General features: G+C 37.0%; 3 protein-coding genes across 3 annotated transcripts; 1 reads left to right on the top strand and 2 right to left on the bottom strand.

Moving 5' to 3' along the window:
- Positions 1 to 1,646: 1,646 nt before the first annotated feature.
- On the bottom strand, positions 1,647 to 8,288 carry LOC139936542 (centromere protein V-like). Its single transcript, XM_071931412.1, has 4 exons — positions 8,109 to 8,288; positions 7,301 to 7,370; positions 6,579 to 6,693; positions 1,647 to 5,747 (listed from the first exon to the last, which is right to left on the bottom strand). Exons 1-4 carry the CDS (start codon positions 8,201 to 8,203, stop codon positions 5,608 to 5,610), a joined length of 420 nt encoding a protein of 139 aa, XP_071787513.1. The 5' UTR covers positions 8,204 to 8,288; the 3' UTR covers positions 1,647 to 5,607.
- Positions 8,289 to 9,035: 747 nt separating this feature from the next.
- Positions 9,036 to 18,378, top strand: LOC139936452 (uncharacterized). The gene is made up of 8 exons (XM_071931304.1): positions 9,036 to 9,466; positions 12,934 to 13,021; positions 14,210 to 14,285; positions 14,711 to 14,778; positions 15,348 to 15,482; positions 15,754 to 15,851; positions 16,347 to 16,564; positions 17,276 to 18,378. Exons 1-8 carry the CDS (start codon positions 9,246 to 9,248, stop codon positions 17,899 to 17,901), a joined length of 1,530 nt encoding a protein of 509 aa, XP_071787405.1. The 5' UTR covers positions 9,036 to 9,245; the 3' UTR covers positions 17,902 to 18,378.
- Positions 18,379 to 22,076: 3,698 nt separating this feature from the next.
- Positions 22,077 to 27,485, bottom strand: LOC139939902 (phosphatidylinositol-glycan biosynthesis class F protein-like). The gene is made up of 5 exons (XM_071936068.1): positions 27,225 to 27,485; positions 25,818 to 25,939; positions 24,519 to 24,635; positions 23,706 to 23,814; positions 22,077 to 23,273 (listed from the first exon to the last, which is right to left on the bottom strand). The coding sequence occupies exons 1-5, from the start codon at positions 27,483 to 27,485 to the stop codon at positions 23,148 to 23,150; spliced, it is 735 nt and encodes a 244-aa protein (XP_071792169.1). The 3' UTR covers positions 22,077 to 23,147.
- Between the last annotated feature and the right edge of the window lie 406 nt (positions 27,486 to 27,891).

Here is a 27,891-nt window from a genome sequence, read left to right as displayed (position 1 = left end):
TTTGTATATCTATTTATCTGTCTATCTTTTATTAATTTCTTCTTCAGGAACAATGAGTCGATCTGCGTGCCTTGTACGTCATCTCCGATAGTGTACGACTGGCTGTATATTGGATTCATGGTTGTTCTCTCGCTTGGTCTGCATCTATTTTTCATTGACTTCTTCTCCAAAGGATACCGGTGAGCTCACTCACACTGTTATGTCACGTTTTTTGTAATATGTTTGTTTATTTATTCTTTCAATGCAAGTCCCCAGACACACAAGGCCTGAATGCCACTTCAAGGTGTGGGCCACCTACTCCTGGGGCTGAAACAGGGTAAAACCATTTGACAGTCCATACGGATGTAGGCTTGGGTATCCATCAGAAGCCTGGCTGGTAAAGCAGAAAGCACAACCTCCCCAAGTTAAGCAAAAATAAGCGTTGCTTGGTATCCATTTCTGAGACAGACAGTGTGGCTGCTTAAAACCAATGATTATAGAGCGCCGAAGTCGCAAGATGCGTAACTGAAGCTTTATTTATTGTTGGAATGTGAAATACGCAATAGGCGCCATTTCTGCAAGTGAATGTTTTGTTTCCCGTTGATAGGAATGGTCATTGTCTGCACTGATCTGCACTGATCGATTGTTGTATCAAAAGAGTTACTTGCCGAAAGGAGAAAGAGTTGTTAAACAGGAGCAGAGTTGTTAAACACCAGTTCTATTCAAAACCACCTAAATTCACAAGAGAGATAATTCCTGTCCTTCTCCTTGGTGTTGTGACACACCTAACTGTGTATTCTCCATTAGGTTCCAATCGTACTTAAATATTATTATAACCTGATCCTTTGCACCTAAACCTTCGAATTCTGAAAATCCTGACAAAAGATTTGTGTTTTTATTTTTGGCAGTATCTTGATACTTCTTGGAGCTGCAATCATAGAATGCAGTAGGGCGGTTATTCTAACACTACTCCTGATTGAGCCTATAGAGGTAAAATTGGTGATCATATTATAATTTGTCTACGTTTTCACGAAGAGCCACATTTGTAGCCATGGGATCAAGCTAAATGAGCCATTTGTCAGAAATATTATTATGGAGAAACAAACCAAAACAGTCCAACAGGGGTGAACTGTTTAAAAAATATTGAAAGAAAAGCATTGAAAGGAAATGTGCTGATGTATATTCAACAAATAACTCAACTTTAAAAACTCCTTTTTCTCTGTTGCATTCTTCCTCATCTCTTGGTGTACCAGAGAAAGTATCAACGTGGGGCAGCGGACACTATTCGTAATTACTCAAAATAATTATTTGCATAACACCTTACTAGGTAACAAGTAATGGGGAGAGGTTGCTACATGTAGTATAAAACATTGTGGGAACCGGCTCCCTCTGAAGTAAAGTAGAAGTAATTTTCCACAAATTTGATTTTTGGGATCTCAGATTTAGAATTGAGGTCTCGAAATCAAGCACCTGAAAGCACACAACTTCGTGTAACAAGGATGTTTTTTCTTTCATTATTATCGCGCAACTTCGATGACCAATTGAGCTCAAATTTTCACTGGTTTGTTATTTTATGAATATGTTGAGATACACCAAGTGAGAAGACTGGTCTTTGAAAATCAACAAATCAAAATTCATACGCAGTACAAAAAGAGGTTATTACCAAGTTGAGTTATGTATTTCACTTTATATAGACGATCTGACCTCTGACGTCACACGAATACCATGCTCAACAACCCGACTCCAGACTACACAAATACACTACACTGCACACAAGAGTCTGTTTATCCATTGTAAGTTTAATCCCCTTATCATAAATTTGTGATAATTTTTCTGTCTAAAAACTCACTCATTTTAAAGTTAATACCGAGTAAGTTACCAAGTAGTAAAAAAAAAATTTCCTTCTCAAATAGTGCCAAAGTGTAGCAATATACAGACCCCCAAATCACAGCTAAAAACCCTGACCATCATTAGGTCCCTCTCTACATACCCTGCCAAATACAACAGTATGCAACACAGTTGAAATGAGGATCATACCAAATGCAACAAGGAATTTTGTTGCATTGTGCAGGCATGTTGTTTTTGTTAGGACAGGACTGATCAAGGGTGCTGGCCCTGACAACAGTAGGCACGTACATGTGTAGCGGTGACTTTGGCTAATGTGTAGGACCATGAACTCAGTCAAATGCAACAAATTTCATTCCCAAGATATGAACTTGAGTTGACCATGGAGCTCCATGAGTTGACTGACAAATCTAATAAAATGCAACACCGACATGAATTTACTTGACTCTGAAATGTATGGGCGGCCAAAAGGGCCAAAAGCTTAATAAAATAAAAACTAACTATATCTTTGAAAACTAACATAAAAAGCGAAAATCAAAGAATAATTACAATTAATTAAAGATAAACAATAATACCAATAATAAACAAACAAAATTTATGTGTTGATCGTAAATACAGAGCACTAAAAGTTTCAATTGAAAAAAATAAAAGTATAAAAAACAGCATACTGTTAATTTAGACTAAAGGGAAAAGATGAACAATTAGTCAAAACTTGAAATAATTTAAAAAAATATAATCCACTAGAAAAAAAATTACACTAAATTTAAAAAAAGGTTATAATAAAAATGTTATAAAAATGTTTGTCCCTTTAAAAATGAATACAACGAAAATGTTTTTAAATAAACAATAAAAGAAAACTTTCCAAAAAAATACTCAATTAGAAAAAAATGACACTAAATAAAAACAAATTAATAATAAAAGAAATGTTTGTCCCTTAAAAATAATTACACGAAATGTTTTTAAATTAACAAGAAAACAATCCAAAAAAATAATCCATTAGAAAAAAAAATTCACCAAATTAAAAAAAAAGTTAATAATAAAAAATGTTTGCCCTGAAAAATAATTACACAACATGAAATGTTTTTAAATAAAAAATCAAAAAATTATCCTTAAAAAAATTACACTTTATATATATTTTTTATTAATTCTTACCTATAAAAACCACCAACGTAAACTAAAATTGCACAAGCTACGTAAAAAAAAAGGACAAATTTTGTAAAGGACAAATTTCGTAAAGGACAAATTTCAGAATCAACGAACAAAAGTTTTTACGAACTGACCATAAATGAACATAGAGGGCGCACATAATGGCGAGTCGCAAATTGGCTGCAAGACAACATCATTCATCGTATATCATTTCTCGCTGGGCCAGTGTTCCCCTATTATTAAAGCTATTATCATGTTATTAGAATAGCTCTATGGGTTGAAACATGTGATTTCATGGAGCCATAATAAAAAAATTAAAAAACCTTTTATTTCACATGGGTCGGTGTACATGTTCATGTACAGTCCATGCATGGTGGTGCAATGAAAACCAAAGATCGTACGATCATTGATAAAAACCTGTGCTTTCATGGCTGATCATGTGTGTGCTAACTGCAAGAAAGAAAAGCTCTTGTAAATTCGGGAATTCCCCAGGATTTAATGTTTTATTTTAAAGACAGTGGAAACTATTGGTAATTGTCAAAGACCAGTCTTCTCACTTGCTGTATCTCAACATATGCATAAAATAACAAACCTGTGAAAATTTGAGCTCAATCGGTTGTAGAAATTGCGAGATAATAATGAAAGAAAAAAACACCCTTGTCACACAAAGTTGTGTGCTTTCTGATGCTTGATTTCGAGACCTCAAGTTCTAAACTTGAGGTCTCGAAATTAAATTCTTGGAAAATTAATTCTTTCTCGAAAACTACTCCACTTCAGAGGGAGATGTTTCTCACAATGTTTTATACTATCAACCTCTCCCCTTACTGGTAATAAAGAAAGGTTTTGTGATGATTATTATTTTGAGTAATAACCAATAGTGTCCACTGCCTTTAAGTACACACAGCCTGCACTAGAGCCCCCAATTTCATGGCTCTGTTTACTATGCGTACGACGCTTGTGGAAGCAGGGAATTCTGCGCTTATGTCAAGCGTGTTTCACAAGATACGCCTCTCTTAATATTAATTATGCATGACGTCATAATTCTTACCCAAAATGAGGCTATGGGTGCACGTCCCCCATTTTTCTTGTGGATTGAAAATTGGTTTAAATTGATTTCAGCCATTGTGGTAATGTTGGTCTTTAACCAGTCTTGTGGACAAGTTGTTAATTTTTTGTTGCTGTGATAGTCCAACCGCGATGAGAGCGTTATACTGCTATCACTGCTCTCACGCGAGGCTGCTTGCTCCAAACTGCTTCCCATTCAAATTGGGCTGTAGTGGTGAGAGCAATAGTCTTGCGCAGAGCAGCAGTATTCCGAGCGTTCTCCCTATCACCATGACAGAAATTTAACAACTTGTCCACAAGTCTAGTCTCTTTAGCTTTTGGTATGTTTTGTTAGACTGTTCAAACTTCACCCAGACATGATGAAGTTCAATAAAGCAACAAGTTGATTAGAATCAGATGATGTCAAACAGACTATTAGATTTTCAGGGCCTTTAAAAGCACTGGATATGTGGACACCTTAGGTAATTGTCAAAGACCAGTTTTCTCAAGTGTTCGAATTAGTTAGAACAATAGTCTTTCATTTAGCAACAGTCTCTCAAGATATTTAAGAGAGAGAGATGGGGAGCCATTTCGATATCACCTTGACAACAATTTAACAACTTGTCCACAAGTCTAGTCTCTTTAGCTTTTGGTATGTTTTGTTAGACTGTTCAAACTCCACCCAGACATGATGAAGTTCAATAAAGCAACAAGTTGATTAGAATCAGATGATGTCAAACAGACTATTAGATTTTCAGGGCCTTTAAAAGCACTGGACATGTGGACACCTTAGGTAATTGTCAAAGACCAGTTTTCTCACTTGGTGTATCCCAAGATATGCATAAAATAACAAGCCTGTGAAAATTTTGAATAAGTTGGTCATCAAAGTTGAAAGAGAATAATGAAATAAAAGACACCCTTGTTGCACTAATTGTTTTGCTTGTGCCTACAAATATTTCAGGCCTGAAGTTTTTGAAGACACTGCACACTATTGGTAATTGTCAAAGACCAGTCTTGTCACTTGGGTGTATTTCAACATATGCACAAAAAAAAAAACCTGTGATATTTCAGCTCAATTGGTCGTCGAAGGTGCCAGACAACTATGAAAGAAAAAACACCCTTGTCACACGAAAGTTGTGTGCTTTCAGATGCTTGATTTCGAGACGTCAAGCTCTAAATCTGAGGTCTCAAAATAAAATTTGAGGAAAATTACTTCTTTCTCAAAAACTACTTCACTTCAGAGGGAGCCGTTTCTAACCATGTTTTATACCATCAACGTCTCCCTACTACTCATTACCAGGTAAGGTTCTATGCTAATAATTATTTTGAATAATTACCAATATTGCCCACTGCCTTTAAATATTTGTGAGAAATTACCCCTTTCTCAAAAACTATGTTATTTCAGAGGGACTTGTTTCTTACAATGTGTTATACTATCAACAGCTCTTAATAGTAATGTTTTATGCCGACAATTACTTTGAGTAATTACCAATGGTGTCCAGTACCTTTAAAGTTGTCTACCAGTGAAAAACACCCATCTTGAAATTGACAATTCACAAGAGGATCCTTTCAACTATTTTCTTGGTTGATTGATCAAGTGTTTTGAGTGGGTGCAGACAACTTCCTGATGTTTTCTAGGTCAGCTGCCAGGCTTTCCTCCCAGTTCTGTCCATCAAACCTCATGATCGTGATGTTGTCAATAGTTCCCTTGTCCACACAATGTATCGCTATACCTAAAATAAAATAAAAAGTTGTATTTACTTTTTTCTTTAAGTTTCTGCAGAGATGTTTAAACCAAACTGGTTTTCGTTAGAAGGGAGTTGGATGTACCTTTTTAAGCACAATTGCACTTGGCTTTTAAGGGTATGCATAACATTGAATTTAAAAGTATTACATGGTTCACTTATTTTGGTTGAACTGTTGCAGTTTTTTATATAAAACAACTAGTTTAGATTTTGTGCGCCCGAAACAGAATATTTTAAGACCGTGAAATGTAGGTTTTCACTATTTTTTGTGTGACTTCAATGATACTGTTATTTCATGTGAATGTATAGAGATGAGTGATGGGTCACATAACATGTGGGTATTGCTCTTTGACAACAACCAATGATGTAGGCCTAGTCAAAGTCCTAACAGTTTCAAATATCTTTATCACTCTGTCTTTTGCCTCCCAGTCAAAACCAATCACAATAACTTCTTTCTTTTTTCCCTTGAGGAAGAATTGTACTCAATCTTCATTAAATAATATACAAAACTACACAAATTGTTTGTAAAACCAAACTTTTATTTACAATATTTAAAGAAAAACAACAAAGTTGGCAAAAACACACCCAAAAAAATAGCTTTGGGCAACAACAACCCGTACATATTTGATAATAAGTGGACTGCTCTAAGAAATGACCTTTTTTAAATAAGATGCCAGGTTGCCGGATTGTCTGTTTATTGTTTTAGTCTCCTTTTTGTTTTTCCTTTTGTACTGGTATCTTGTATTGTCACATGTATGTGTAAACTTGAGCATTGCAAAAAAAATAATAATAATTACATTACAATATTACTTGCTGTACCTTTCCCATTTTGATTAGACCTTGGTGTGTAGAAACTTTGTACTCCACATGTTTTGCAGAAAGTGTGCTTTGCCTGCTTGGTGTTGAAGGTGTAGCAAGTCAAATTGTCTTCTCCCTGTGATTAAAAATCAAGAGCTCCAAGTAACCCACAAAAACAAAACACTTAAAAGTTAAACAGAACTCAGTAAAAAAAAAAACATCTACCAGGGGGCAGTTCAGGATATGATACCATGATGTTGTAAGTCTTCTAATGAATGAGTAGCTAGGATTATATTTCTTATAAAACATTCTTTTTAAAGGAACACGTTGCCTTGGATCGGACGAGTCGGTCGATGAAAAGCATTTGAAACCGTTTGTTATGAAATGCATATTGGTTAGATAGATAATTCACAAGTAGAATATAATGATCCGCACAAATTTGCCCTGAAATTGCATGGTTTTCCTTTTACTTTGCAAAATAACACGGTTGGCCATTTATAGGGCGTCAATGACTCCCATATATGGACGACCGTGTTAGTCGACGAGGTAGAAGGAAAACCACGCCATTTCGAGACATATTTGTGTAGAAAACTGTATTATATTTTTACAACATCTTTCTAACCATATACTTTTTATATCAAACGGTTAAAAGCACGCCAACTCGTCTGATCCAAGGCAACGTGTTCCTTTAAATAATTAGTGAAAAAATAAATGTATACAACTCTAGGACTGGAAGATCTTACCCGTAATATCTTGAAATTAGACTCATTGACTATGAAGTGCTTGTTCTGTTTCATCGTGCATATACTGCAGCTGGTAAAACAAACGCAAACAGAACCTGTCAGCCAGGGCATAATCAAGGGAATCAATGTGTGGTGAAGAGGTTTTCAACTGGTGGTGTAAACCCAACGAGGCCTGGTTCTTGATAATTTTACCGAGACAAAGTCGAGGTAAATTATCAAGAACCAGGCCTCGGCAGGTTTAAACCACTAGTTGAAAACCGATTCAACACACTTTGATTCCCATTCATGAATACCTTTTCAGTCAAAAAACATCAACGCCTTTGGTCAAAAAGTTTAATAAATGTAAAAATTATAATTGTTCAATGATTTCTTTCAACACAACACCCCTCCAGCTATGAAAAGGTAAGGCCCTCCGCTGCCCTCGGGTAAACAACTCCTTATAAGGGAATCGTGTGCGCGTCGCGCGTATCAGGTGATGTGGCACAACTGTCCCGGCCGTTGCTCTCGACCAATAGGAATGAAGAAATGACTTATATTATAAGCACCCACAGGTCACAGGTGCAAGCTCGCGTGTCACGCCCATGTTTCAAAACTTTTTTACTTGTCATACACAAAGGTTTATACACACCCACGTGACGCGCTCTCCACCAATAGAAAATTTTTCCAATTTCGAAACTGTCTGAGGCATTTATGAATAATTATTATAAATCTAAGTGATGGGAGCAGAAAGTTGTAATTTGTAAATAAATTATTTCTTTTTGCTTGGCCTTGGATTGGATTGGAATCATACATAAAAAATGGGACTCACTTGCAGTCAAAAACTTTAACATCTCTTGGTGCCAAAGCCTCAAACTTGACGGCTCCACAGTGACAACCTCCAGTATGCTTCACAAGATCAGTCATTTCGAAAAATGTAATCTATCTCTTGTTTCTTTTCCTTCTAAGCTGAGCGTTTACGTTTGATGACCTAGTTTTGTGCGCCATGCCAGCTGATCAGCAAAACACAATAACAACGCACGCCCCCTATCGACGACTGCGAGACTTACGAATGACATACGGCGGGCCTAATCACGCATAAACCAAAACACTCAGTATCGCTCATGCCATAGGCCAGAGCATAGAATATCTCTGTCCTTACATGGCCAGACGACTGCGAGACTTACGAATGACATACGGCGGGCCTAATCACGCATAAACCAATATACTCAGTATCGCTCATGCCATAGGCCAGAGCATAGAATAAGTCTCTGTCCTTACATGGCCAGAGGTCACGCAAAAGGGGATTTTTTTGTAAATGTGTGAAACGAAAATGATACAAAAAACAAAACGGACATTTATCAAAGTTTTATTAAACATATTCAGGGTCAATTTTATTCATCTAACTACTACTTCTTCTTCGATACTCTGTAGGATGGTAGGATCATGGAGGTAAAATAGTGCCGAGGAAAATCTTCCTAAAATCTGTAGCTCCATAACTGAATTACACTTCAAAATTAATCTTATTCAATGTATCGTGCTTTGCAAAACACCACAGGAAGAACGGAAAAAAACCACCATCTTTTGTGATTCGATGGCCAGAAATAAAAACCCTGCAAACAAAAATGAAACTCTGCAAACATTTTGTCCTGTTTTGCCAGCCATACCTTGAAACGTCACGCTCGGGCGCGCACGCACATTGTAGTAACAGATAAATCGCAAGAGGTCGCCCTCTTATGTTGTTTATCAATAGTTTCTTTTTTTTGTCGGATCGATGATGATGATCAAATCGAGAAGAGGAGGATAGGGCACTCATTCGATTCGTGTCATCCAATGATAAGAGTAGAGTTGAAACATCGTCTTGGGGTTTTGCCTCCCTCCCTCTGACAGCCTGCCACTTTCTAGGGACTTAAATGTACATCTTCTGACTACAGTAGTACAGCAGTTTCACCACACAAAAATCAGCATCATGTCGGGAATTCTCCGTAGGAAAGCAAACGCAGTGATGGAGTCTGTTGCGACGGGAAAAGACCGCTGGGTTTCTTGGTTGAAAGGCACAACATTGAAAGTGATGGGTTTTCTCATGCTTGGCACACTACAGCTGTGGATTTCACTTTTCCTGTATGGAAGTTTCTACTATGCTTACATGCCTACAGTTGCACACATCAGCCCTGTCTTTTTGCAGTTCAGGTTTGTATGGTGTGGCCGTGGAAGGGACATTTTTGGCAAAATGGTCAAAATGTGCGCAGACTTTTAGGCTGTAGTCTGGTACTATTACGCAATGTCGACTTTCGCAAATAATGTGCGCATACATATTTATTTGGCAATGTATTTAAATAAATTAATTGCATGTATGCGCACATGTTCGTGTTTAATTTTATGACAATACGGCCTACATCTGCGCACATAATATTTGCTAATTTTCACGACATCGCACAGGTCAGTGTTATGATAACCCGTGCATGACATGGACCCATCTTGAAACAGTGGGTTGCAATCAATGTGAATTATTTTTGTCATTCCTTAATAAAAAGCAAATTTCAAGACAACCAAATTGACACGCTCATTTCTAGTTGCGATAACGTAACCCTCCTCCCGACGGCCGCAATAATGTAACCCTCCTCCCGACGGCTGCCCGGCGGCCGTCGGGAGGAGGGTTACGTTATCGCAATTAGCTCGTTTCTTGTGTTCTTGAAAAACATGTTTGTGATTATGAACTAAAATAATTAGTGCATGCAAAGTAAGTGTGTCTTTGATTGTCCTGTTGAGTCAAGGGGGTGTGACCATAACCAGTTCATACTTCCTGCGAATGTGATGCGAACTCTGTTTTGCTGTGATATTTGCAGGAGAGTTGAGCACAACCCAACTGCTGCGAATTATTCATTGTGAATTTGTGACGTCAACATTCGTATCGCATTCACAGGAAGTATGAAACGGCTAGCTTTATTAAGAAAAGAGCTAGGAATAGGGTTATTGCAGCTACCATGCTACCATGCAGCTGTCATTATTTAGCATCAAACATTGTGAATTTATGTAATAATATTTTTGGAAACCCTCCCCCAACCCCCTTCAAACAAAAAATAAAACAAAAACATGCTTGGATGTACTTGCGTACTTAAAGGATTCACTCGTTATAACCATTAATTTTGTCAACGTAATATTTATTTTTACATTTGAATATTTTTAAAGTGTTAATTTACATTTACCAAGACAGTTGGTTAAAGCAAGAATATAAGACAACAGGGCTCGTAGCTCAAACCTGTCACTGGATGAGAAGAACACTACAAATTTTCACATTTTAGCAGTTTTTAGAAAAAGCAGTAATTGAAGATTTATCTATTTTTCCAATAATTTTGTGTGATTTTTTCGAACCATGATTTATGGTTTTTCCATTTGCTGAGTAGGCCTATTTGTGTCACAAAATAAACAATTCCTGAAGTGTCGCTGTATACCAGCATTAATCGTTCAGGAATTCTTGGAGCTTTGTACTATGTCTTTGATTACTACACATCAAGTTGATACAGTTTCCAAATGCAAAGAGATGGTTGATTTTATTGAGGGTAGCAAAAAATAAAACAAACATGAGCTTCAATTCATTTGTCTGCTCTGAAAATTGCAAAAAAAGTTCATTAAGAACTGGTCAGGATTTTAGACAGAGGTCACAGATGCCATACGCCTCTCTTAATACTTATGCATGATGCCATAATTCTTACCCAAAATGAGGCTATGGGCGCACTTCCCCAATCACTTGCAGTGGCTACGCCCATCGCCTCGTCTTGAGTTAGCATTGTGACGTACCTCATGCATAAATATTAAGAGAGGCGTATGGTATCCATTGCCCATGTAGGCCTCTATTTGCCTTGGTACTCCTTCAAAAGTTTCCAATAGACTAATATTTTTCAGTGGAAGTACTCTTTGCAAAAGTACACTCTCAATGATGAAATTTTATGTCTGTAAGAATTGGATGACCGGGATTCAATGATTTATGCAGGTTTTAATAGATCTATAGGCTACTCTTCTAAATTCCTCTTGAAAAATAGGAATTCATACATATACTTCTCTGACAGTTGCGCTATTCCTATTGGTGAAGAGCGCGTCTCGTGGGTGTGTATAAACCTTTGTTTATGACCATTAAAAAATGTTGAAACATGGGCGTGACACGCGAGCTTGCACCTGTGCTTATAAGACAGTTCCTTGATTCCTATTGGTCGAGAGCAATGGCTGAAACAGTTGTGCCACATCACGGGATACGCGCGACGCGCATAGCATTCCCTTATAAGGAGTTGTTTACTGTTTATGTTTTTTTACCAAAAAGGTATATGAATGGGAATCAAAATTATCATCTACTAGACATGGGTTGTGTTTTGAGTTGTACATGGGTTTGTAAACAATTTTCTTTTCTTGAGTGCCTCACCAAACCTGCAGCCATGATTGAATACCCAGACATGTGCATTGTTGGCTTTGATCAATATCCACCTTTGACAGGCCAGACAGTATTGTGAATGCAAGGTGAAGTCTTTGTGTGCAGTCCTTCAGCGCTGCCCAGGGTACATATGTCGACCTGGACACAAGTCTTTGTGAAGTTGTCCTTAGCTTTTGTTTAAGTTAATGCTGTTACATAATACACAAAGTTTCAGGGTATTGTATTTAGGTCTATACCTAGACACCATTCTTTGTGTACAGACATTCGTCCTTAGCTTTTGTTTAATATAAAATGCTGCCACACAATTCACAGAATTCCAGGGTACACTAGACACTGATTCTTTGAAGAGTTTCACGCTTAGCACAATTTTAGGGTTTATACCTACTAGACACTCATCTCTGTTTAAAGACCGGTGGTATAAGCATGGTATAAGTAATGAATTTTAAAGCACCAATGGCGTTTAACCTTAAAGTTTTCTTTGTAGTATTACAAACGGCATGAAATTCTGTCTACTTTAAAAGTCTGTTTTCCGAAATTTTCCCCTCAGAAAAATCAGTAACAGTCATTGTTATTAATTAATAAGGCCTGAAAAGTCAATTACAGCCTACACCATGTAGGTCTGCCCTTGTAATGTAAGTTTTCTCCGGTTTTGTTTTCAGGAACCAAAAATATGCCTGGACAAACCAATTTTGCTCAACAGATGAATATTCTTAATATATTACCCAGACATGTCAAGGACTTTTCTTGTGACCATGTTTGCTCAGTATTTGTTGAGCATGTTGTTTAAATAGGTTGTTTTCCTGTTGTTCCGCTCATTTGGGGAGATTGGGTAGCCAGCCAAAACATACTTGTAATTTGAGCAGGTTTAGATAATACCCCCTCCCACTAAAAAACATCCCCAAACAACTTCTTGTTAAAGAAGTTAAAGAAATGAAATATAAACTGGATTTAAGTCTTTCAAGAGAACAGTGTTACCACGCCTCAGGTTTAGCTCTAGCACAACAGCAATTAAAGTGGTGCACTGTGCTTTTTCCATGGTGCCTTTTGAAAAGTTCTGAATAAAATAGCCAAGGGGCAAAGTTCAAAGTCTGTGGACCCGTACATTAAATAAAAATACTAAATGCAAGCCCAAACATTCAAAAATGTTTGTTGGTCATCCCACTGTCTCAGTGGTCGAAATCAAGTTCTTCATATTTATTTAATTTTGTATAATTATGGTTTTGTTTTTATACAGTTCATGTGTGGAGTATGGCACCCAACTGAACTGTCCGTTCCCCAGTGTAAATACAACCCTGGTGAAGAACTTGGAAGGAGGGACGAGCGTAAGTTTTTGAAGCACTTAATGAAAGTGTGCAGTTTTTAACTCCATTACCAATTGTCACAGCTCAAATTTTTGATTTTTTTTTGGGGGGGGGGGGCAAGACTTTTTATTTTAAAATAATTACTGGAATTTTGTGTAAAAGACCAGAATTGAAATCAGAAGGGGAACGTCTATTGCCTTCACAGTTAAAAACAATTGAATCGTTTGAAATAAATTGAACCCCTCTAAAAGTTTGCCCAATGAACTGGAATGTTGTAAAGCGCCATTAGCTACATGGATTAGGTGCTTTACATTATAAGCCGTGTTTCAACTAGTATTATTTACATTATTATTTGCAGCCTACACATTGTTGTTTTTCAATTGCCCTTCCATCTGCACTTTACAATTGCAATGCACAAAATAGTTAATGGATTGTGATATCACTTTAGCTAATACTAGCCTGGTCAGGGTTCATCAAAATACATGTCATAGGGGTCATGTCTACACTTTACTGATGCTATACCCATTATACAATGACAGTCAAGTCATACATGTGTATTAAAGCTTCTTATTGAAAGTTTGTTGTCGACAATACTTCTCAACTTGCAGGTACAACGTTACAAGCATAGAGAAACCTTTCTCTGTGATACATTCATATATGTAAATCTCTTTTGTTGGCTTTGAAAATGAGTAGTTGATGTGTTCTGGCTGATTCAAGCGGTTGAAATGCTTCTCTTTAGGAGACAATAGTACAACAATTTTGGTCTGTTGATAAAATGGAGACTTTGTTTCATTAAAAATTGGATGTTTGCACTTAACCTTCTCAGGAACACAATTACTTGGTGTGGATTAGTTTTATGAAGAATGGACCTCTGAATGGTTATGTTTTTAATGTTATAAAGCAATCTTTTGAGTACAAGTTTTTTGTGATGGACAACAGAGCCCAGTTTGAAAGAGCTGCGTTTAGAAGTAGAAAATATTGCTCAACAATTTGTTACGCTAAGCCAAAATGAGCACGATACCAGTCACAAATTGTACATGTTACACAATAATTTTGCTGGTAACCTTGTCTAGTAAGGATACTTCTGTTGTGCTTGGCTACTTTTTGTGCTTAAGCAGCTCTATGAAATCGGGCCAAGGTAGCACAACACTCCTTTAGATGCATTTCTTCCCCTGATCTTAGCCATTATCCATTTTTAAATTGCTGCAGTTGTTGATGCGTGGTCAGAGATACCAGGTTCTGCTTGAGTTGGAAATGCCTCAGTCTCCGGTCAATGAAAACCTCGGTGAGTACGATGAGTTGTGAGACGTCGCATTTTATGATTCTTCAAAAAAGTATATTTTGGAAATTTGGAAGTGAAATGAAAAAATAGTTAAATGGTGCATGTATAGCTGTTTGCTAAGCAAAAGCTTGCCCTGAACCATGTGACATGGCAACTGTATAATAGTCTGAGGAATTCAAATGTAAACTGGTAACTTGTGATCAAGGACATCATTATACCCGACAGTATTAATTGGACAAAGTTCTTGGACAAAATTGGATGAACTGAAGTTAGAGGATGGAATTAAGTTAACATTTCCACTGCCAAGATATACCTTCAAGTTAAATGCTATCATGGTGCAACCAGATTCGGTTGACCATTCCCTTCTTATAATCAACTTATAATCAATTTATGTACGTTCATGTTATCCCTTTGTTGTTTTATTCCAGGTATGTTCATGGTTAAAGCGGACATGTTATCATTGGGTGGCGAGGTCATGGCAACTTCATCACGTCCAGTAAGTTAGGTTTAACTGTATGGTGTATTCGTAGTGCATGTAGTGCACGTACATTATCATGTAGTGTTAAGGTGAAAGACATAGTCAGATGGATGCATGAAAGTATCTGTAACCTTTGCTGCCTCTATCTTTGTTGGGCCCATGGGCCAAATTTCATAGAGCTGGTTAAGCACAGAAGTAGCCAAGCACCACAACCTTTCATTTTACCAGATTTACTACACTGCACATGTACAATTTGAGACTGGTATCATGCTCGTTTCTGCTAAGCAGGAAAATTTGAAACAATATTTCTACTGAAGCAGCTCTTTCAAAATAGCCCCTGCTGTGAAATGACAATCCTCAATACTGACTTGTACTTAAACAAAACAGAGCCATACTATCTTTTTGTATTGAATTAAATTCAAGGGGCTGTTTTTTATGTACATTTTTTGGGACTGAGAGAAAAATTCAAGAATGCTACAACAGGAACATGGTTATTAAAATGTTATGTGGAAGGTAGGACAAAATTTATTTAACCAAGCTTGTGTTCACTTTTGATGATGTATACTGAATTATTCATTTATCCCCAGGCCATGTTGCGCTACAGATCCGGCCTGCTGAAAATGATTGAGACGTTGATATTGTCTCCTTTCATGTTGTCTGGATACAGTGAAGAGAAACAACTGCTCCGCGTCAGTTTGATCGAGAGTTTTGTCGACAATCCTGTGAGTAGACAAGATTAATCTCAATATTCTTAAAAAGTATTGTAAGATTCATTAATTCGGAAAGGTAAACCAAAAATGTCGTTATATTTTGCCTGGAGCTGTCCCATATCCATCAGAATCCTTCAGCTCATGACGCATTTGAGTAGTGCGCCCCCGGTTAGAGTTCAAAAAAAGATAGCTCATTAGCCCATCCTATTCACCACGTGGCAAAGATTGGTGGCTCCATTCATTCGTCATCAATTTACCTCTAAGTATTATTTTTATCTGACAGTATAAACCAACGACGGGGGTTTATGTGGAGCTTCAAGCCAGGCAACTGCAGGTTTACTCTTCAGTGCTAAAGATTCAAGCTTACTTCTCTGGTCTCAGGTAAAATGTTTATAAAAATAGAAGTTCAATATCATCAGCAGCTATAGGGCAGACTTCTCAGCTTTTAAAAAAATTTGCACAGTGCATAGGTGCACTTAATTTATAACCAATATATTGTGACGAAATGTGTCTGGTTTTGAAATATTTTCTCTGTGCAAAGTTTCAAAATTCTGAGTTGTGGCTGCTATTTCCATGATACATGTATTTTCTGCAAAGAATGGGTTTACTTATTCTCTAAGGAGATAATAAGACGAATCCTCTCATTGACGTTACTGAAGCTAGCATGCCAGCAAGAAGTTGATAAGGAAAAGTCCTCTCGATCCATTAAGCAAAAGGTGAAACCGAACATTGATACCCCACCATGCAATGCCTCAACAACTATAAGAAGTATTCTGATACCCTACGTAATTACTTTGCAAGTAAACAATGTGACTAATCACTTATTCACGTAACCTCATAACGACATTTCACTCCCTCATCATTTCCTCTCTCCAGGTTCTTGATGTACCATTGGCCACTGACCACCGCCCTGGTCTTTATCACCATGTTCTTTGTCTTCCTCTCGCTCATCACTGTCTTGTCGTGGCAGCAGTGTATCAAGTCATTCTCAAGTCAGGAGGAGGAGTTGGTGGTTAGGATGGACGATGTTTACTCCATGGGGTACGAGGAACGAAGGAGGAGGATCAAGAAGAACTTGGAGTCTGAGCGAGCTGGTGAGTCCTTACTCTAATAATCACAACACTCAAGGAGTTCCAACTTGGGATAATATCATTCACAACAGTCAAAGAAAAGGACAGAGATATGAGTGGGACACCTCTCTGGCTAAGCAATGTACTCTGGCATTTCTGTTTTAGTCCCAACAAAGTCGTAAAGTATCTGCTTTTGAATTCTGAAGTTTAACAGGCTCTTACCCATCTGATGCGCGCAGCCACACACACAAATGTGCTTCAAATAGTAGAGAACAATAATGTAGCTTTACAATCCACCCAAGAAGATGTACAAAATTCACTCATTCTAAAAAGAGAAAGATGTAATTTCCTGAATCTTGCATGGCTTGAGTTCTTGCATGGCTCAAATGATTGCTTTCACATCTCAATGTTTTCTTACTATACTGTCACCTACATCAGCAGTCTATTCATCACGTATAAATTGCTCCGCTTTCTTTCTACTGCCTTGATTTTCACAGCTTTGATTTGTCGCCGTCCAAACAATGTAACTCTTGGAGACACGTAGCGAGGGTAAATATTTCTTAAGTTGGAACATTCCATTCAGCATGTCACCTCGTTAAAAGCATCCCGCTGCATGTATGTCCAACAGCCATCCTCAACTACTTCTTTAAATCACTGTTTGTCTCCACAGCAACTCTGAAGACAACTTGTCATTTAAAAATGTTTAAATCTCGGTTTATTTTGTTTTGATTTCAGTTTTATTCCGGGGCCGTCCATCAAATGTGAAAACTGTTGGGAACTGTGAGGATGATCGAGAGTCTCATAGTTCAGGAATCAGTAGCGTTGGTGACGTAGGCTCATCCATCATCGTTGAAACGATCAAACCAAGCCAAGGAGCGGGATCCTCAGGTAGTGGCTGGGAGGTCGTGGATAAGCAGCCAACTCCAAACGAAGTGGCAATCTTGGAAGATGTACAGGAGAAGGTCGAAGTTAAAGAAAAGGAAGTAGAAGTTGTCGAAAAGGTACAAGAAGAGGCTAAAGAAAAAGATGAGAATGCAAATAAAGAAGAAGCTGAAGAGGTTGTCGATGGGATGGCTGGTGAGATTGAGACGGATGCTGAGCCACAATCTTCAGATGGTAGCTGGGAGGTCCTGTGCAAGCAGTCGGCTTCCAACGAAGTGGCAACCACCGAAGAGGAGACCTTGGAGAAAGATGCGGAAGATGTACAGGAAAAGGTAGAAGAAAAAGGAAAGGTACAAGAAGAAGTTGAAGAGGTTGTAGAAGGGTTGGCTGGTGAGATGGAGACAGATGTTGAGCCACTTGTACCTGAAGGTGAGGAATTGAGACGACGCTTGAGGGATCCCGACACCACTGACCAATAGCGCTTTCAAAGACTGTCATCGTGAACATCACATCTGGGCCCAATTTCATAAAGCTGTTAAGCAGAAAATAGTGCTTGACGAATATCTCTGCTAAGCACAAAATAAGTGGGGCACCAGTTGCAACAATGTCAACTTTATGGAATGTTGGCTGGTAACCTGTTTTTGCTAAGCCAGATTTTCATGTGCTTAGCAGGTTTTTGTGCTTAGAGGCTTTATGAAATTGGGCCCAGGTTCTAAGTTTACTAAAAGAATACCAACGACAAGTGCACTTTCGTGGAATTCTGGAACTTTGTCTGGAATTCTTACAGATTACATTCTTATAGAGTTGGTTTTTGTTGTTGAATATGAGTGTGAGGTTTTGTGTTGTGCTGGATGAGGTTTTTCTTTTATATTAAATCAGACTTGCTTTTTTTCTCTTACATAACCGGGATAATCGTGGAGTCAGTATTTAAATATGGGGTCAAATTCATTCTGTCACTTGGACAGTCAAGAACATTTTATGAAAACAAAAAAGTTGTTTGAATATAAGAAAACAAATTGCCTTAGCTTTTTTGATAAATCAATTATCTTTTTTTGTCCTTCATGGAACAACATTTCCTTTTTGTGTAGAAAGGTGGTACATTACTGTGGCTCCTGAATACATGCTATTTTTGCAATTTTCAATTACCATTGTGTTTATCCCACCTTTATTTGAAATAGTAGTAGTCTCTTTTAGGTTAACCATTATACAGAAAGTAGGTTTTCAATTTATTTATTTATTGTAGAGTATTTGTTTCTATTTATTTTTTCTTGCCTCTTAATTACATCCACTAATGATTGTAAGAAACGTCTACCCTTCGATGTTCTCCCTGAAATATTGCAGCTTCTTTCTTTTTGGTACTATAGTGTGCACAACATTGGTATAATTGAAAATTAATGTTGAAAATATGAACAGAATTGCACATAACTTACATGGGATCAAGATGGTCATGGGGGAAAAATCCCTTGAAATGTTTTTCTTGGCTTTTGAGAAACGAGTAAAACAATGAATTTTCAGTTGTGAGTCAAAAACTCAAAAGTTTGAAAACAATGTAAACATGTTGTGTGTTTTTTTTCCCCAACTGTTTCCCTTGAAACTCCAGTGATTGATTGAGCTTAAAACTTAAACATGTTTGTTATTTCAGGTTGGGTTACACAAAATGTGGTAGAACGGTCCTTGACAACTACCAATGGTGTCTGTGTACTTTAGCTAAAAATACTAGGGAAGTGCTTAAGTTTGAACGATGTGCTATGAACTTTAAATTACTAAACAATTATGAACTATGCACAGTATTACATTTTCTGAATTCATATTAAATTGTTTATATTAATAACTTTAAAACACTAAAGATTGTTGGAATTCATACGATCATATCTTGATCTCAACCGTATTGTCTGTTTTTAAATTTGTTTTTTTGTTCTCAATGATTTATAATTGTGTTGATTTGGCGTGGATTGTAAACTTAACACTTCCGGATTTCATTATTTTTAAAATCACTAACAAGAGCATTGGTTGTTGACTACTACTATTTGGTTGTGTACCTTGTGCATGTACATGTACTTAAGTAAGTTTGGTTTTGTTGTAAATTCCTCATTTTGGGGAAAACTTTACACAAATCCATCAGTTTGCTTCTAAAGTTAAATGGTAGGTTATGTAATAAAACTTTTCATTTTAGGTATTTCTTTTGGGTTTGAATAGGTTTTGTTATAAAGGATTCATCACGATTATAGTCTGGAAAATAATTTAAAACATACTACGGTAGTTTTTTAGTCGACTGGGATAAACAAAAGTAAGATACGTCTATCAACCAAATACATTATTTTTCTGCAAAATTTAATAAACAGCATTTTGGCAGAGGTTTCAAGCTTTGTGAGTACATTACTATTAAAGAATTTTCTTCCAATAAAAGTTTGTTTTGTGGAAATTATCCATAAAATTGCTATAACGTGGAGGCCCTGAAAGTTACAGTTTGAGATCTCTCATTAAGGAGCCCGGTTTTATGGAGCTGCTTAAAGCACAAAAAGACCAAAAGTAGCTTAAGATCAACAACATTATGCTTAATACCAGAATGAGGTGGCCAGCCAAATGCCATATCACATTTACCGTTGCGCATGGTACCAAAATATTTCAGCAATATTTTCCGCTTAAGCAATAAGCATCTCCATGACATTGGGCTCAGGTTATGTTCTTTTGATAGCTAATATCCATGAGTAAATTCATTCTGTTTATAAGTAAACTTATTTTCTTAGCAGCTGTTTGATATTTTTGGTCTTCCTTTATCTTTTACGATTTTGCCATATATATGTAAATGTTTATCATAAACCATAAAGGTCATGTACCCAGAAACCTTCCTATACCCATGACATTGTTAAAGGGTCTGTGTGTTTTTTGTAGGGAAAAAAAACACAATGTCCACAGAATTACACTAAACTTACACAGTTTGAGGATAATGATAGTAGAAAGCTTCCCTGAAAATACTACTTGCTGAGGTGCTGTAGTGTTTGAGAAATTAGTAAAACAATGTCATTAAAATAATTTTCGTCTCAGTGATCATGAGACGAAAATATTTTTGCATATAAAAACGTATTTTCATGACATTGTTTTACTCATTTCTCAAAAACTACAGCACCTCAGCAACCAATATTTTAAGGTATGCTTTCTACTATCATTATCTTCAAACGGTGTAAGTTTAATGTAAATCTGTGGACATTATGTTTTATGTTACAAAAAGTACCCAAAGCCATTTCATTGTTACCAGTCCAAATATGCTAAGCCAATTCATAGCTTTGTAAGATTGCAATCAAACAGAACAGTCATTTATTAAAAAATAAAAATAATAATACATGAGGGTCACTTAATTCAATACAGAAGGGTAACATATATGGTTGGAGTTACTTTTGCCCTGGTATTGGCCTTGGTGCATTTTCAAAATTTTCCCATAGACTTAACAATGAAAGTGCCCTTGGAAAATTGCCGTACCCCCCAAAGATAAAATTTCATGCCTACTATCATACATTATTTTCCCCTCTGGTTTATAACTTGATTGTTTTCTGTGCGTTGGATAAGGGCATAATATGTCATAATATGGTGCTGATTGAGATTTCCTTCCTCCATGATTGGACCAAACTTTGATGAATTTGTTGAACAATATGTTTACATTGGTATTACAAATAGTTAAGCAGCTTTATTATGCTTAATGTGAGATTAGCCTTTGCCTTACACAAATAGATGATTAATCACTGTGTACAGCGTTCTCTCTAAATGGTGGTCCGCTGGCCTAACGCCAGTTATAACACCGGAGGCAAATCAGTCATTCTTTGAGCGCACAAATGTGCAATAAATAACACTAGCAGCACTTGGGAGTTTTTATTTACTTGCATGATTGGTCAGTGAACCATTTGACTGCGAGAAAAGTGAGTGTTTGGCGCAGCCGGAATCCCAAAACCAATGTTTGTCTAAAAAGATGGGCATCTATTGGGAATTAAACATGTATCTATTGTCAAAACACCATCCAAAGCCAATAGTTAAGATACTGTATTTAAACAAATCAAGGCTGGCATGGCAGCTCCTGTTTTCTGCCTGGAGACTGTGTCAATATTGTACTAATAGTGTAAAGGGAGCTAAACCGAGATGGCTTAATCATATTTTACCTATAACTTGCACAATTTCTTTTCTGCAAACAAGATAATGTGAATGTTGTACTGTTCTTTATTTGTATTTTCTTTTGTTAGTGTGTATGTTTACTTTAAAATTCTTTCTTTATACGAGTACCATCTAAATAGGATATTTGTACAATTAACATAAATATATTCTACTAGAAAATTAAGGAAATGTGCGTGTGTGAAGAACAATTGTAATAAAATGCATTTTCAAAGAAAGAACTTGTTTTGTTTCTTTTGATTTCAATGCATGAAGTTTCATTAAGCATTTGAAAAAAATGCTACAAGATGCCACACATTTTAGTTTCAGGGGAGGGGAGGGACTTTATTCATTCTCCTGAAAGTTACAGGTTGTATGGGTTTGGACTGGCACCGCCGAACATAGACAGTTTGAAAAAATATGAGAACGCCAATAGCACCGACAGATTAAACGAGAGGTCAGTGGTTCAAACTATGTTTTAAAAAAAATTTCATTGTTCAACCCCCAACAAAACAAAAATTCATTGTTTCTCAATGATGTATCAGATTAACTTGCAGACCAAGTGAAATTTGCCCAAACAAAATTTAGAGTAATCAACCACAACAGTTACAATGGCTCCGCTAAGTTACAAAGGCTCCGCTTAGCAAAACAGTTAAGATGGCTCTGCGAAACAAAACATTTACGTAAACTCCGCTGTGATGAATACATCTAAGATGGTACAGGGAAAACTACAATAACTCCAGGCAAACACTATGGTCAGCTCAAAAGCTTATTTTCGTGGCTTATTTTTTATTTTTTAAAGCAACTAATCAGCTCAAGGCCAATCAGGATGATAGGCTAAAAAAGATACTCAATACACAAAAATAAAACCCCATTTCAAAACTCTTCATCATTCTTCAACTTTCCAAGTATTTTATTTTAATTTACATAAATGTATTCGAGTTTCAAGATACATTTCTAACAGACACTAGCATAATGAGAAAACAAATACATAAACATGCACGTGCACGTCAGTACCAATATTTTTACAAATTATCTTACTTAATTTATCTTCTGTACATCATGCCCATGTTTTATGTACATACATGTAATTCCATTATTGTGAAATACATCCAATCTGGAAACATAATTTCATTATCTTAACTAATACTTTCTCTCTTGACGCCAACATTCCATGGAAATATGATGTTAATTTAATAGCCACCTCGTAGACAACAAAATACAATTTTTTTTATAAGAAATCGCCTAACATCAAGGCAGATGGCCACTTCAAGGTAAAGGTACACATGATCTAGGCTGCCGCCCCAGATCAACTGTCACCAGGGGCACATTTCTCCCACTCCTAGGTCTGAAACAGGGTTACCCCCTTCACAGTATTACAGTAGGCATAGGTATCATCCACTAAGAGCCTGGCTTACACAGCAGAATGCACTGCCTTCCCAAGCAATTATGGTTAAGTGCCTTGCTTAATGGCACCAGTGTCAAGACCGGAATTCAAACTCACACTCTGCTGCTGACAACACCAGCGCTTGGGTCCGATGAACTAGGCCACTCGGCCACGACTCTCAGTGGCATCTGGTATCCAAGCTCAGAAGTTTTTGTTCTTGCTCTTTAAGTTTTGTTTGGACATGAGTGAGAGAAGATGTAGGCAACCTGCTAACAATCCAATAGTATGGCCCAGTAAAGCACCAATGGCACAAGGTATTGGCCAAACCTGAAAAACAAAAAATACAAATTTAGAGAAATCTCATCAGACACAAATTTCTTTACAAAGTCATCAAACTCAACTTTTTAATACAGTAATAATTAAATATTTAAATCTGATATTGCGCTTGTATCCACCAATGAGATGATTAAGGGACTTTTAAGAAAGAGAAACACTTTTAATACAGGTTTTGAAGATTATGAATTATGAGACCAAAGGTTTACTGCGGCGCACTTGGCAGCCACTGCCAGAAACTTTACTTATTTCACAACCCAAATGGAGTTGGCAAACTTGAGCTTGACTATTTTGAAAGCCCCAATTCACATCATTGCAACATTGCTTTTTCACTTGAAACAAGCATCAAGCTATCCTTTATGATAGATGAATGTCATTGTTAAATCTAAGGACACCCTTTTGAACCTGTATTAAGATAGTACTGACCTGCCAGTCTCTGTCCCAGTCAAGTGGTATCGTGAATGCTCCCATCCAAGCACCAACCAGGCTACAAAAAGCTACATACTGGACGCAGGTTTCAAGGCCAACAAAGGGTCTGGTGAGAAATTGAAATGATGAATATCAAGTGTAAGATATTTGGGAACAATTCTGCAGAGCAGAGAAAATGGCATTGGACTGAATACATCACCATTGGTCAAAGAACAGCTTTTTCCGAACCGTGGCTTAGGCTATGTCTCCAGGCTTCGTTTGATGTAAAAAATAGCCATACAGAATGCACACTGCTCCAAAATTGATGCCCAAGACAAGGTTTGGGGAAAGGCACTGGTGAAGCACCAGAATCACATCACCAAAGTGCTTATTGGAATTATAAGACCCATTTTATAGCACATGCAAATCTGTCCAAGCGCTTTAAACACACATTAACCCTCCTACTCTTTGAAAGGTAAATACCATCTACTGCAACAATTCGGACGCTGCATTTTATTCCTACATTCCTACGTCGAAAAATGTATTTCTTTTCTAAATCTACCTACTGTAGATAAATAAATAAATAAACTTAGTTAGGTTAATAAAACAAGCAAATAAATAAATTGCACCACAGACATGATTGTTTGGTTTACTGTTGATTTCGATTGGGCAAAAACACCTGCATAACACACATATGTACAACAGTTTAGTTCTGTGCACAGTAGTGTCACCATACATAACTCCACAAGTTGAATGGTTTCAAATACATGTACATGTAGTTGGTTTGGCAGTAACCAAGAATAGGAGGGTTTGAATTACAGTTACATGTACCTTCTCTGGATGACAAAGCGATTCCATGCCTCTCCATTTCCACCCAGCAGGCAAAGACATGGAAGGGTGCTCAATGTAGACAGTAAAATGGCCAAGTTTGACGTCTCCTCCACAGCTCTAGCAAATACAATAAACACAAATGTCGCATGAATTAAATAAGTCATTTTAACCCTTCATCAAAATATCTAAATTTTATTTATTTCTTTAGGAGGAGTAATTTTTATGTATATGATTACTACCAGTGTGGCAGGGAAGTCTGATCCCCAGAGATTCTGTCCCCCATATAGGAAATTAACGTGGGCTGAAGGAGGATGATTCCAAAGAGGGCGCTATCAGAAGTAGGTTGTATAAAGTTGCCATGGGGGGGGGGTAGACATAGAATCTTCATGGAACAGAATCTCCTGCCACACCCGCATTATTAATTATCTGAACATGACGACCACGTACAAAATAATTACAAGTTAATTAGGAAATCAGTAGGCCTGACTAATAATGGTAAAATAACAATTTTAATACACAAATTTGTTTCTTCTTAGTGAATAGTAATATGCAAACAAGTACAGTAACAGTATCAGACAGTAATGCGGTTCTGGCTTCGCAAAATATCCAAATTAATTCAATGTAACATTTATTTCTGTACTCACATTAACAAAAGATAGAATCATTGGACACAGAAAATAGTACAAGAGTATACATGACCTTAGCCCACCTTGTTGAGCTGTAAATGGCTCTCTTTTAATACGGTCTCATCACAGTCACCATTCATGGCAACTCACTGTGATGAGACCGATGTTAAAAGAGAGCCATTTACAGCTCAACAAGGTGGGCTAACATGACCAATGGTAATGATACAGAGAAATAATACAGTAAAATGTAGTGAGTGAGGAGGCCGTTTAAATAAGCAGGTAGGCTTGTGGAGAACGACCCTGTAAAAAGAAATTCAACAAAGACAAAAACACTAAAAAAGAAAATGTTTGCTCTTGAGCATGAAACCAATCTTAGCTGTGGTAACTGCAGAAATGTTAACAACTAGGTTTACCCACAGTCTAACATCCCACAACCTGGGACCATTTTCATAGAGCTGCTTAAGCACAAAAAGCAGCTAAGCAAAACAAATTTAAGTTTACAAGAGCAAGGTTACCAGCCAAACTACCACGTCTCATGTACAAAATGTGGCTGGTATACTGCCCATTTTTGCTCAGCACACTATTTTCTGCTTTAAGCAGCTCTATGAAATTGGGCCCTGATGATGATAATAATGATAACTCTTCTAATTTAACTGACTGTTTGTTAACTTACTCCTGCACTGCAGCTCCAAAGAGAATAAGAACAATATGAATAATGATGCAACTGAGACTAAACAGAAGAGCGCATTTTATGACTCGAGAAATCTTGCCAATCACCGTCACCCTGTTGCTAGTCTGAATATGAGAAGAAGAAATTTTGAATCAGACCAAACTTTAGCATTCAAGCAAAAGAGAAATTTTCTGCCATGAACAACCATTACACCATGCTAAAGTTGTATGTAAATCTGTGAACACTTATATATTTCACACTTCTAATCAATGCTGTGTATACCCTTTTTAAAAATAACTAATTTAAAATTAAAACACATTTTTTCTTCAATCTGCAAAACAGGTGGTATCAAGGACCTGTGAGTAATTGAACACTTCTTGTTCAAAATATTTGCAGTGTAGAAATGGCCAAATGGAAAGATAACTTAGTTGCGATAACTTAGTAACCCTCCATCCTCCAGGTGGTTGCGACTGTCAAGAGGATGGAGGAACATGTTACTGCAACTAGAACTAACTACTAAACTAAATTAGTGCCCCATTAAATTAGTGCCAAAACTCAAGTTGGCTTCCCAACCGTAACACTAACAGTTAAGTTCTGTTGGGACCAGTCCCAACTATATATGGGGCGATTGTCAATTTGGGGTGGAACAGTCGCCATTATAAATATCAATTTGAAAAATAGTATTAGTTATTGCAAACTAATTATCAACCAAAAGAACCTATGGTATAAATGCACAAAAAAAATGATTAGTTGCCTGTATTTCGACCCCACAAAGTCTTTCCCAATGGTTGTGAGAACATGTTCAACAGAAACAGGCATACTGGTGTAACAAAAGCAGTCAAGTGGAAATAGAAGATAGGAGCAGTACTCAGAGAAAGCAGGGGATGAACAAAGAGGAGGGTAACAACAAGGGAAAAGGGAAGGGCCTGGTAGACAGTCTTAGTCTTTAACAAAAGAAAGTCATTAATAGGTGAATGAGGCAGGCTACAATTTAACAGACACAGGGGGATATCTCATCTGGAGGAAAGCAAAGACTGAAGACAAAGGGTCATTATTAATTAGTCATTTCCTTCCTGGATGGTGAAGACACCTTATCCACAGTTTCTCCATGCTAGGATGAACAATCTCTCTGTGGTTTTATAGTGGCTAGTGCCTCAATCTCAAACAAAAAGAAGAGAGCCGTATCACACCAGCCACAAAATAGGTCTGCATTTGAAAACCCATTCATTCCTGGAACCTGGAAGTTGGACTAGCTTGAAATAAATTGAAATAAAATATTTAATTTTTAAACAAACAAAAGACTCAAGCAAGGTATTATTAATAATAACAATTATACAAAATAATATTTTAAAATAATCTCAAAAAATCTTCCATTAAAAATCAGACTGGGCGCATGACAGTGACACTTACCCGATAACCAACCAAATCTGAATCAAATTTCTCCCGAAAAACTATTCCGTACAAAACACACTGGAAAATTCCGTAAACTATTGAGAACGTTCTCATTGAATATAAAGCATTTTGTATCAAATTAAATCTACTATCTAGAATCACTAGTATTGCATTTGCCAGCAATGTGAATAACAATACAATAACTTGGCCCAAAATAGTGAATTTTAACGAAAAACTAGATCCTCCCGACCTCATCGAGCCATCTATGGACGCTGCCATCTTGGATACAAATCAACTTTAAACAGAAGAGGGCGCTATTTCGCGCTGTATGCTTTGAATCAGTACCACCTCATCTGGTTTCTTCAATATAAACAAAATACTATCAAAATTTGTAGCAATAGAATGAATGATGAGCGATGATTTTCTGACTAATAACCACTCTTAATGTTAAAGAATGTTTTTAACGTACCTTGAGTTCTTCTTAGATTTTGTCCACTTTATGGTTTTCGTTCGACCATGGTTCGACCTTCTTTAATATTTTATAGGAGAAAATGTACCCCTCCGTAGGGCCTAGTCTCATTCGGGCTGCAAAAATTGAGACTGAAAACCAGCTGTTTTAAAGAATATTCTCAGTCATGTATCAAATTTGTTTGTATCCTCCATTATTGTACACCTGCCTCAGATG

This window comes from Asterias amurensis, chromosome 1, assembly GCF_032118995.1.
Source record: "Asterias amurensis chromosome 1, ASM3211899v1".
Taxonomy (NCBI): Eukaryota; Metazoa; Echinodermata; class Asteroidea; order Forcipulatida; family Asteriidae; genus Asterias; species Asterias amurensis.
Note: the sequence above shows the minus strand (reverse complement) of the source record. Positions and strands in the feature narration are given on the sequence as shown.